At 37.1% G+C, this 12,762-nt stretch overlaps 1 protein-coding gene across 1 annotated transcript in view; it reads right to left on the bottom strand.

Moving 5' to 3' along the window:
- Positions 1–234: 234 nt before the first annotated feature.
- The window catches only part of SORCS2 (sortilin related VPS10 domain containing receptor 2), a 104,916-nt gene continuing 92,388 nt past the window's right edge, over positions 235–12,762 (bottom strand). Inside the window, exons 23-28 of the mRNA XM_032219192.1 lie at positions 12,020–12,145; positions 10,482–10,581; positions 9,411–9,513; positions 7,779–7,933; positions 4,567–4,646; positions 235–4,300 (exon numbers count right to left, since the gene is read on the bottom strand). Of these exons, the coding sequence (XP_032075083.1) occupies positions 4,277–4,300; positions 4,567–4,646; positions 7,779–7,933; positions 9,411–9,513; positions 10,482–10,581; positions 12,020–12,145 (588 nt within the window). The 3' untranslated portion in view covers positions 235–4,276. The remainder of the gene's footprint in view (positions 4,301–4,566; positions 4,647–7,778; positions 7,934–9,410; positions 9,514–10,481; positions 10,582–12,019; positions 12,146–12,762) is intronic.

The following is a 12,762-nucleotide window of genomic DNA, read 5'->3' as shown; positions in this document are numbered from 1 at the left end:
AATGTTCTAACCGCCCACCGGTTCCACAGTAATGGTGATTTTATGAAAACCTAATGAAAATGTTTTTAAATAATGCTATGAATTTTTTTTTTAAAGTCAATTAAATTTTAAAAAAGGAAAGTGCTTCAGTATCGGACATAACCTCTACTGCCCACCATGAAAGCTGGAACGCCCACTAGTGGGCCGTAGGGACCAGGTTGACTACCACTGGGTTAGAGGATGCAATGCCCGCACTTGATCCTAGCAAACCAAAAAGAAATAGGTGCAAAGAGCATCAATCTTTGACTTCATTTTATTCAAATATTCATTATTAGCCCCTAACATCACTTCAAGAACCTACCATTAAAATTCAACAACAAAAGGCAGAACTTCACCAATGTAATTTTCACCCACTTTTTGGGTAGCCTCCTGAAACACTTCTGAAATTTCAAAGGCTTCTGGGCCATATTGTCCACCATGCACCCAGAAAAGACCCGTTTTCCTTGTGGCCTAGATAACCTTCCTTTAAACTTGCTTAGTGAGGCTGGTAAGGAAGACAATGCTTCACTTTCAGAAATTTCACTATCCTATTGAACAGATGAAAATTTCACCATCCTATTGAACAGCTGAAAACCACAGAAAGTCAAGGAAGGCCATCTCCTATGGGAATCTGGATCCCATCTAATCAATTCTGACTAAGCTTGATTTACACCCCACCCCCTTACTGCAACGAGGCATTTAAATTTCTCCCTCCAAGAGTCTTTTATCACCCATCACCAAAGGAAATTTGGAGTTTAACATATGGCCTGGCGTTTGCTTTCATCATCACTCTTATCTGGAATGGTCATCCTCTTCCACCAAGTGTGTAGGCTCGGGAGGGATACACATGGAGCAGCGTGGGAGGAAGGGAAATCTGCCTAGCCAGCCAGGTCAGCCAAATCAACCCTGGTGATCAATGGGGTGAGATGTGACAGCCAGATCCATTTACTTTCATCTGTTTGTCCATATTCTCTTTCTGTTGCATGGGTGGATAAAAATATGTAATGTTTGTCTGTCTGTCCATCTAGTACAGTGTGATGTGGTGTATTTTCATTATGTGACATCTGTGATGTAATCCTTCTGCAGACTTGGGAACAAAGGAAAAAAAATTGTTCTGGGATACAAGGATGCAACTTGCTATTTGTAGATCTATATTGGCTTTTAATAAAAGGTAAACTAGATGTTATATATTGAGGTGTGGCCCAAAAAAGAACATCATTTGTAATATCCATGTAAAGCTTTAATGGAAAGCATTCTTGACAGGATGAAACATATACCTAAATAGCTAAGCAGAGAAAGAACTGCATGAGAAAACAGCCAGCAGGAAAAAATAAAGTTTTTTTTCCATTCAGTCTTTTTTCTCCACATTTTAAAATGCTGGCATTCAGTGAAATTTATTGCTTCTGAAGACAAATCCACTTTTGACTCACTACTATCAGTGTCACAAAAATATCCTACTCTTGCAACCAAATCTGCTTTTGTACAAAACTTTTGTATCAGTCTATTTCAATTATACAAATGCTGTACAAAGTGAATTTCTTACAAATGATGCAACAAACATTTATCTCAATAACTAATCTGCCAATATAAGAGATACCTGCATCTAAGGCTAGAAAATATTAAATAATCCAGTCTTTTTATTCTATAAAAAAATCCTATGACCAGTATTGCTTCTATTCATTCTTAGGAGTAGAGATGCAATTACCAATATTTGTTTGTTGGCTCAACCACAGTAGTAAACCAGCAGCTTTTCAAACAAAAATGAAAGCAAGTTGCCTTAAAAATACTGCCATTGCATTTTACAGAGCAAAGCAGTGTTGTATTAAAAGATCTGCAAATTTCTTTGCATGGCTAGAGCCCAAGCTGGTCTTTTTATTTGCAGAAACAAAAATCTCTTTATTGGGAGAAGGAGAGGAGGAACACTGCTAGAGAAACATTAAAACCAGGGACCTTTTAATGAGCCCGGATGGTAGGAGTAAAATACATGCATAGGGTCCAGAAGATATTGACATAAATAACACCTGCTTCAGTCAGAGTTAGCAATATGAAAAGAGTAATTTGTGTAGATGAAGCTGCTCCCTCCAGTAAAGCTTGTAAGAAGTTATAGCTCTATCTATAGTAAGCACAAATAATATCCTGTACTGTAGTGCCCCACCTTAAAACGGACATTATCTCAAACAAGAAAACAGAAAGTGTGAATTTTGGGATATTCTAAGTTTGCTGAACAGCAATAAAGTAAAATAACATTTCAAACAAAGAAATGTAGTCATTTAACTCTAACTCCAGTTGTGAAAGAGCAGAGCTAAAAACAAGGTTTTCACTTTAGGAAAATAACAAAATTAGATGTTCATTCATGTGATCAGTACTTTTTACTGCTGATCATTCATAGATTTGTAAAAACATGGAGTCTAGATTTACGATCTGCCCATCCTGTTGCATTGCTAGGGTTACTTTTTAAACGTGTTTCCAAATTATTGTGGACCAGTAATTTTTCATCACAAAAATTGTGGTTTGTTTTTTTTAAATTTTCAATGCCAGCAATACCATAAATAGTAAAATGAATTCTGTCCCTTAATACCAAGCATAAAAATATTTTATGAGGACCCCCCCCCCCTTTTGCTTTTAAACATTTAGACTTCCATATTTTTTCAATTGCATTTATTCTCTGTACAGGTAAGGCAGGGGGGGGGGGAGTTGCTCTTTTATAAGAAAATGTGCAGGCCACTAGGAGCTCTGCTGCATAGACAGACAGAGAGATCCTGAGCAGGTGGCAAATAAATGTTGCCATTCATTTCCAGCAGCATTATATCTGCTGGAATGATCAGTTCCTGAATGCATTGTGCTTGACACAGTACTGCAGTAGTGGTTTTTGTGCATGCATGAGAACGAAATACATCAACACAAAATGGAAAGTGCCTTCGGTGGAAAGAATTAATTGGAGACACAGTCGTGTAACACATACAATAAGTGCAGCACAGGTGATTTGTAAGGATCGTTCATTGATACTTGGAAACACTTTCTAAATGTGCACTTGTGTGTGTATTTATAGACTATTTTGTGGCTGGTTTTCTATACGTGACTTCTTTGAGCAAGTACCACCAGTCTGACTGCACCTTTGCTCCCTAAAGTTACTGGGGTGAAACAAGCATATTCACAATTAAACTTGCAGTTTTCTAAATAACAACAGAAATTATTTCCTACCTAAGACTTCACTTAGCTCCAGTCTGAAAAATGAAGCATATTTAGGATGAAATTGAAAAAGTGCAATTATTTAAATGGAATTAATCAAATTTGATTCACCAGATTGTCAAACACATCCAAGGCAGTGATATTTTTAGTTTGTTCAGCCCCAAAGTAGAAAAATGAAAAAAGAATAAAATAGCAAATTTGAAATAGGCTGCTTTGACAGCGTTATCCTGAGATAAGAATGCTTTTATAGCTATAAAAATAGAAAGTGTAAAAAGATACAAAAAAAGGACTACTGAAATTTTAAAAAGTAATTACACTTGCTGTTCTGGAAACTGAAGAAAAGGTAAGGCAGCCCAGGATGTTTAATGGTGTGGGTTGCAAACTAACAGGCAGTCTAGTGGACAGAAAAATGGGAGTGTCAAGACTAGGAAGAACCTGATTTGGGAGCAAAATGAAGCTGAAAGCTTCTTTTAGTGATATATTACAAAAAGCTTCTACTCATTTTCCAACATCAGCATCAATTTTTACATTCTGAAACAGAAGGAAGATGTTATCTAGATCTCCAGTGGGTCTGAAGAGTTATGCCAATGACTGATAACCCTGTCTCTTCAATGCATCCCTTCTGAAAATGTGCCATAACAGATCCAAGTTGCTGATTTACTAGGAAAAAAATCGCAAAATATTCACCCATTTCTGTTTTGCCTATTTTAAAACTAACCCTCCTACCTTAAGAATGGCAGCCTGATGTCACCATTGTGAACAAAGTCTGAAATGAGTTTGATTACGTGGACATAAATAAGCCAAGGGACCCAGACACAGACAAAGTGGTTGCACACATGCCTAGGGCTACAGATCTGCTATCTTAGTCTGAGGTCAGCAGCCATGAACACAAAGCGTATTATCGTTTTTTCCAAGTAACACGTGGCTGTTGTCTCTTCGAGACAGTCTCCTTCCCACCAGCAGTGAATTCTTCAGAGAGGAAAGAAGGGACCCAGAGTAGAAGATTCTTGAATATAGGTTGAGTTGTATCAGCTAATCAGGTCACTGTGCGTTTCCCTGGAACTAATGCTCAGAACCATGCCTGAGAGATTGCCTATGGAACAAACAAACAAAGCACCGAGATTAGCAAATTGTAAGGCATTGAAAATAACCCCCCTTTTATTCAAGGAACAATTCTACCACAGTGGAAGGCTGTGGAGATGGTGCAGCAGATCTGAGGTGTAATGTTGAAAATGTTGGCCATTGTCGAATCTTCACGAATTCCTACAACTCTGAGCCAAAAGATAGCCTTCAGATTCAAGCAGAGTTAGGTGAGAAAGGAGGATGGCCCCCCACCGGCTTCCTTCAACATACACTGACCTGGGACTGGACACTGACTGCCATCAGCAATAAGGGAACTCTGTAGCTGTTCAGGTTTCCACCTCTCCCAGAAGGAATCACTGCAAGGTAATGGTGTGGAGGAGGAGTCCCAAGGTGGGGATGGCGATAAAGTAGGCAACATAAAATATACAAAAACAACAGAAATGGATGGGTGAGCTGAGGAATATGCCATTTATTTATTTATTTATTTTAATTAGGAAAACAGAAAATCCCATTTGCTTCATTATATTATGAGCAGAAAATAACTTAAAAATCTCATCAGTGAATCAGGGAATGACAAAAGGGCATTTCGAATTTAAATGACCTTCTCACAAATATTTAAAATTCTAGTAAGAAGGGGCAGAGAATAGTTCATTTGCATGAAACGAGAGCATTTTACCCTCACAATATCCTCTGCATTAGGTCAAACTTCCTCAAGCATGATCGTCTTCTAAACTGTGGAGTAATTTTCAAAACTTTCCACGCAGTATGGCCTTTGCTGACACTTCTGGAAGTTACAATCCAGATGTTTATAGAGTGCCCTGCATAGGGAAAGGCAAGGTTGAGTAATTGTTCCAAATCAGCCCTTGCATTTTATAGTGATGAGTGAGAATTTGAACCCATGTTTTCCTGGCTCTAATCTGACACCCAATCAAGCATAGTAGCACTTTATCATCTACTATGAACATTCAGGTTGTTCCATGCATGTTTGACTAAGCTGAAGCATATCACAGGAATCAGTGCAAAAGCATATTAGTAGTAGGTTTGGCTAGAGAATGCACATCAAACTTGTAGTAGGTTCCAGTATGAAGAGATGATAGAAATGAAGAGGAGAAAAAATATTCTGGAATGGCTTTTTTATCAAAAAATGTGATTCATCTGGCAATACAAACATAATGAATCTGTCTTCAAAATTATTTTTACCCTGAGCAAAACAGGACATTGAGAATCCAAGGCAATTAGGAAATTATTCTATCCCTTTCAATACATTCTAGACCCAAGCATTTTCAATATCTATTTTTACTGGCTTCAGCAATTTTCTTCAATATTTTGTTAGAAATATCTATTATTAAAAATCAAAATATATGACATTGATCTAGCAGTGAGTTTGCTGCTATTTCATGGCTACTTTATGTAATGTAACTTCTTCATATGATTAGAATATTTTTAGATTGTAGTTATTCTATTTTATTTTCAGGAGTTCATTCTAGGATTTCTGGGATGGTATTACATTTCTCCTCAATCTCTAGTTAGTGATACCCAAAATTTGTAGATGCAAAAAGCCATTTTACAATGTCTTAACTGCCTGTATTACATTTTTTACCCACCATTAGCCTTGTTTCCTCTCCCTTCTACCCATTCCTGCCTCTTAGCATGAAAAAGTTATCGCAATCCAACTGAATATCTTAGGTGGGCCTGTGACAATTCGCTGCGAAACAACTTGCGCAGGACAACTCGCTATGGGACAATAGCAATAGCAATAGCAGTTAGACTTATATACCACTTCATAGGACTTTCAGCCCTCTCTAAGCAGTTTACAGAGTCAGCATATTGCCCCCAACAATCTGGGTCTTCATTTCACCCACCTCAGAAGGATGGAAGGCTGAGTCAACCCTGAGCCGGTGAGATTTGAACCGCCGAACTGCAGCTAACAGTCAGCTGAAGTAGCCTGCAGTGCTGCACTCTAACCACTGCGCCACCTCGGTTCTTTTTAGACAAGAGTTACACTAATATCAAAGCAATAGTGGAATAGAATAATTAAAGAAAGAATGCAAAAAGGAGGGACAGAATGAAATGTGACTTGAAAAAAATAAAATATTTTTTATTTATTTTAAATAATGAAATAGAATTGTTCCTCATCAAACTGTCCCATGGCAAGTTGGCCGTGGTGAGTTGTCCTGCAGTGAATTTGCTACAGCAAATTGTTCCATTCCAATCTCAGCTAGCAATCCAGCCATATCTTATCAGTGAACCAGGTTAGATAAGCAGGTGGCTGGAGTGGAATACCCCAAAAATCAAAGTGGCAACAGCTGCATCAACTCCAATGCATAGGAGTTGGGGCTTCACTTACATCACTGATCCTGCCATCTTCACTTTTTGTGACCTCCCTACAGATAAACTGCAAACCAATAGGATGGGTGTGTTTTTCATGCTATGCCTCTCCTTCCATGGCTTCCATTCAACTCTTGGCTTCAAAATCATCTGTGGTAAAATAATCCCACCCCAAACTACTAAAAGGGCAGGACGTAATTGGTCAGGCATCAGCAACCTTTTCAGGCACTGGGAAGATGAACTTAAAAATGAAAAAGAAGGTCTCGCTCGCAAATGCTGTGAGAGGTTGGTATTTTATGTGATTTCAGGCATCCTTTGTCAATATTGCTCAATTTAATTTTTAAGAACCAGGATCATGGTATCCAATCCATGCCCATGGAAGTATCTTACAGCAGTTAACTTTTATGTTAGGCCACTTTATGAGAGACGTTGGGAATATGAAGAGAATTGCTCTATCATTTAAAACAGAAGGGTGATTCAGATGCTGCTGAATTATACTGTCTACCAATCCAATCAGTACACCCAATAGTAAGAGATGCTCTCCCCCGCATTTATTAATTATGCTGTCAGATCATCTTCTTAACATGCCTGCTTCAATGAATCAATGTATATATTTAAAACATTTAACACAAACAGAATTTGAATTCAGTCTTGAATATTCTTTTGGCCCTAGATACATTTTTCTAAAAAACTCCAGTAACACACAAATGGCACCATGCTTTACAGCAGTGGTAGTCAACCTGGTCCCCACCGCCCACTAGTGGGCATTCCAGCTTTCATGGTGGGTGGTAGGGGTTTGCTGTAACTCTGCTTTATAAATTTTATAAAGTAAAGTTGCTTCCCTACTTTATAAATCACCATTACTGTGAAACTGGTGAGCGGTTAGAACATTTGAATACTACCAGAAATACAAAAGTGGGCGGTAGGTATAAAAAGGGTGACTACCCCTGCTTTACAGTAATCATCAGAATTGTTAGCATTTTCTCTATGTTTTTTCTCAGGGAGCACCTGGCTCTTAAACATATTTTCAATGATCTGACATGGCTGGAAAAGATTTTGTGGAAGCTGAAATAATAAGTCAATATTATTATTTGGCATAGGAACATCTTAAATACCAAGCAGATATATACATTATTTTCATAAAGAGATTTTATATTTACCTCTTGCATTTCCCAGGGTTTGACAATCAAGATCGTCATCAATGAATTCCTCCCCCTGGGTATTTTGGGTATCCTCTCTGTGATTTACAGGGCTGGTCATCTCTTGCTCTTTTTCATTTTGCATCTGAGCATAGACATTTCTCCCTGGTAATTTCCTTAAGAACATAAGATAGTTTTTTTTTTAAATATTGCATTGCCTTGATCTACCAAGAGTGACCCATAGGTGGAAGCATCCATTGCAAATATGGTTGCCTATGTGTTCATTCAGACTTCACTGAGCTACTATGAAATACTTTCTGGTGCTTATGCAAATACCCCATCCAAATCTATGGTTAAAAACTCCAATGGCATCAAGATTCAGATAATTATCTTGGAATTCTTGTTTGTTGCTCAATTCTCTGCATTGAGGGGAACTTAAAAGAGTTTTCGAGCACACAATGCAGCATCTTTGGGGTATGTTCAACAAGAGCTCACAATTCCTCTACATTCCATAGTTACCTATACAAAAAAAGCAAGCTATCTTTTCCAATACAGATTTTTTTTCATTAAAATGCAGGTATTTGTATTCTTTTTGCTATTTTTCATAATTTTAAATTATAAATAAAATAATGTTTTGCATTTTTTTAAAAAATACAGCAATATTTTTTGTATTTTTTCATAAAGAAGCAATGTGTGGAAGCTCGTTAAAGCAAGAGCCAACCTGGAATTAATTGAGAGCTAATAAAAGACCCTCAGAATTCTAGCGACCAAATGACTGCAAAGAATATAAACTCTTCCATTCCCTACCAGTCAATTAAAACTAAAGAAGCTTCTTGGATAAGAAGAAATATTTTCAAAGAAAAAAACCAAGAAAATCCAATTGCCTTTTGGAAAAGCACTTTTGGGACAACCATGACTGAATGATTAAGAAACTCTATAGACATGATGTCCACAACCTCACACCATAATTGAATACAGCAAATCACTAGTAGAAAACTAAGTTCACCAGAGATAACATAGGTAACTGTTGCCACAGTCATGCATTCCCATAGTAATCTTTGAACACTGTAAATCACAAAATGGGAAAGAAAACATTTTAAGAATTGTTAAATTCAGTAAAGTATATGTCTATCTTTAAAAGGTTTCCTATATTGAACTGGAATCCAATGGATTATTGCTCATTAATGACAGACATATGATGCTTGACAATAACAGTCTCTTGTTGCTATAAAAAGTTATAGAGCTACCTGACCTTGTAACATAGAAACATGTGGCAAAATAAAAACATTAGCTGCTTTAATTAAATGAATTCAATTAAATGAAACTGCATTTAATCACTAGCAATTGTTATTTTTTTGTCCTGGGTATCTGTTGGAAGACAGTTATGCACACATAAATAGACACAAAGAGAGAAGTCTGTCGCATGAGAGGTGGAAATACCCAAGATTTGTTTCAGTTGGAGTTGACAGGGCAGGAAAGCTGCAAGAAGCAGTAAAAACATTTTTAACTATAAATCCATGTATTCTTTTATTCTTTCTTTTGGGAAAGGATCGTTGTTAATTCATGAGTATTTTCATTTTGGGGGAATAAAATGAATTTGACAAATAATAAATAATAGTCTTTTCAGCCTGTAGATATACAGTATACAATCACCTTTTGAATTTGTAGAGGATTATGGCTCCTATAACCACAAGTGAAATGACAAAGAAAGCCATGATCATCCAGTACCCATTGCCTCCTCTGATGCTCTGAGAATCTGAAATTAAAGATAAACCTTAGTAAGTGGAATCTTTAGCAGAATCATCTTCTAACCCATTGTAACACATTTATCTGTTCAAACTGTAGCTTGCACTGGAGTACACTTTTATTCACAGTAATGCAGCAATGAAATCAGCCTTCACTATCTGTGTACTCTCTAAATGTGTTGGATTTCACAATGTTTTTCCTTATGATTCTGGGAATTTAAATTCAATACCTGGAGGGCATCAACATGAGTCTTGCTTTCATGTTCACTTCCTATTTCTTTCCAATTCCTGGACTCCGCTAAAATAGATCTTAATTTTAATTACCTGGTGGATGAGTTTCATAATATAGCCCTTCAGTTCCCAAGTTTAGTAAAAAAATAAAATAATGCAGGGCAAACAAAAAGCTTTATTTGGTGTAATTCCATATAAAGCTGACTGTTGTCACAGAATAATTCTGAATTATCTATCATAAATATTAATATAGCTTAAACACAGGTAGCCTTTGACATGATCACAACTGAGTCCAACATTTCTGTTGTTAAGGGAGACATTTAAGTGAGTTTTGTCCCATTTTACAACCTTTCTTGCCACAGTTGTTCTGTGAGTCATTGCCGTCGATAAGTTAGTAACTCGGTTGTTAAATGAATCTGGCATCTCCATTGACTTTGCTTGTCAAAAAGTGATCACATGACCTTGGGACACAGTAATGGACATAAATATGAACCAATTGCCACCAATTTTGATCACATGATTGGGATGCTACAAAGGTTGTAACTGTGAAAAATGGTCATAAGTCACTTTTTTCAGTACCGTTGTAACTTTGAACCATCACTAAATGAACTGGATTACTGTTGTGAGGACTACCTGTATTACAAAAATATTTTCTCTGGAGAAAACTTTACTACTGTAATTGTCCAAAGAGAGAGGAGGGGAGGGGAAACAGGAGAAAGGAGAGGTGGTAAGGGGAGAGGTGGTTTACCTGAATCAGAACTACCTAATGCCACATGGACCCATTTTCCTCCTCTCATAAAGAAACTGATGTTTTGGGCATTCAGAGATTGTTTAATAGCAGCTAACCACTAGAAATAAAAAAAAATCATACAGAAGAACAAATCAGTGCATTTTTAATGTTGTTAAGTGTCAGGGACTTCAGAAAAAAGGAATAAATTATGAGATGGAATTTGCTTCACATAGCCTAAAAAGAGAAAATTAAAAAGAAGATGCAACTTATGCAGACAATGAAATGGAAGCATTGCTTCTCAACTGTTAACTGCTTCTGTGTACAAGCTGATTAGCTCCCAGGGTAAGGCCAAGAAAAAGGACACTGGAAGAGTGACATTTTCATTCGTATCTATCCATGCCCTTATTTCAACCTTTCCATTGGGATTCCACATAATAAATTCTAATACTTCCAGGTTGAGATATATTGACATTAGCCAAAAAGAGAGGATCGTGTTTTTGAGATCCAGTCACTTGGGTAATCCATGTTTCATCTGTCTAAAAATAAGACAAAATATGTCCTAAGGCAACTTGGGATGCTATTTGTACCAGTGCAGAATGTCTAAGGTAGTGTTTCTCAACCTTGGCAACTTGAAGATGTCTGGACTTCAAGTCCCAGAATTCCCCAGCCAGCGAATGCTGGCTGGGGAATTCTGGGAGTTGAAGTCCAGACATCTTCAAGTTGCCAAGGTTGAGAAACACTGGTCTAAGGGCATATAATTTCCCCCTGTTTCATCATATCTTTTCTAAGACTACATTTGTAAGAAACCAGATAATAGCCTAGTAGCCACATGAATCTAAACCCAATTCTTACTCTATCATTACAGGCAGCATTCTGCTCTAAGATGTCTACAGCAAAGTATGCCTAATGACTTTTTTGATAGTATTGTAGTCCACTGTGATGAAGTATATGAAACCCTTACCTTATGCATACTGCATCACCCAGGCTCACTGAAAGAGCCTGCATGCTATGGTGATTAAAATGAATTGTCTCTTAGAGGAACCATGGAATGAAAAATTCATCTAAGTCATGGAATGATAACTTCACCACCGTAGAGTTAACAAGTCTTCACAGGATGGCTAATACGGTTCTCAAGATTTCTGCATCCTGTCCCCAGAAGTCTGAGAAAAGGCCACTTCCCATTTGCAACTCCCGTTCCTCTCCAATTCAATATTTTTCTTAGTTAAAGAAAGTAAGCTATCCCTTGCTTCCATTGTCTTCTGAGTGAATGAAGGAATAGTTTTCTTGGATCACAGGGAAGCCAGAAAACAAAGATTCTCTTGTTCTCAAAGGACAGCTCATTATCTCTACAGAAAATCAACGGAGTATGTAGAGAATGGAACAGTGTCATCTGAGCCTCCCTCTCAAATGCTGCCTGCTGTAATTTGTGGGAACACTTTTGTCAGATTAAAACTTAGCACCGCCCTACAATTAGAAAATGATTTCCCATTAATTTCATTAAGAATAAGATGTAGGCAGGATGACTCATTACAGATTAATATACATTAGTTGAGTACCTTATCATTAAATACATTTTTCTTTCCTTCAGGATGGTTTGTAGACAGAAGCATATAAAAGTCAGCGGTGGTGGGTACCCCAGGTTTTATTACTGTCATAAGACTTTCTTCGGGTAAGCATGTTTCCTAAAAGAAGAAAAAACATTGGATCTGGATGACTACCTTCAATTACAGATCTTTTAATAAGCTTTGAATTTGATCTATTTTTTGAATATTTTAGTCAGATATACAGTAGGTATAGAAACCACATCCTGTCTGACATTATGTAATCACACTAGAAACACTTTTTTTCAGGAGGAGGAATGGATGTTAAGAAAAATAACCAAAAATTCAAGATGCTTATAAAAATATTTTCCCAAAAATTTATACATTAAACCCAACTATATTACAGTTTCCCAAAAGTTTCGATTGGTGACAATTGGAGTACTTCTATTAGGACAAGGAAAACCTTTCAAAAGAGGTTCTCTGCCAACATAGAGGAGAATATACAAAGACCTCTCTTTGACTTATGAAAACAGCCATTATTTTTTCCAGGGACGTACATCTGCTTCCAGCTGTCTACCCTTGTGTATACTTCAGTTCACTTGCTTCCCAGCTGCTTTAATGATTCAAAGGGAATCCTTCATGAACTTTCCAGAGTGTTACACGGCATTTTAGAAAAATTATGTGCTGCCTTATGTGCTGCCTAAATCCCCATCCTCCCCATCCAATAAAATTTAGAGAAAACCCAGATTAAAAATATC

Source organism: Thamnophis elegans, chromosome 6 (genome assembly GCF_009769535.1).
Source record: "Thamnophis elegans isolate rThaEle1 chromosome 6, rThaEle1.pri, whole genome shotgun sequence".
Classification (NCBI taxonomy): domain Eukaryota; kingdom Metazoa; phylum Chordata; class Lepidosauria; order Squamata; family Colubridae; genus Thamnophis; species Thamnophis elegans.
Note: the sequence above shows the minus strand (reverse complement) of the source record. Positions and strands in the feature narration are given on the sequence as shown.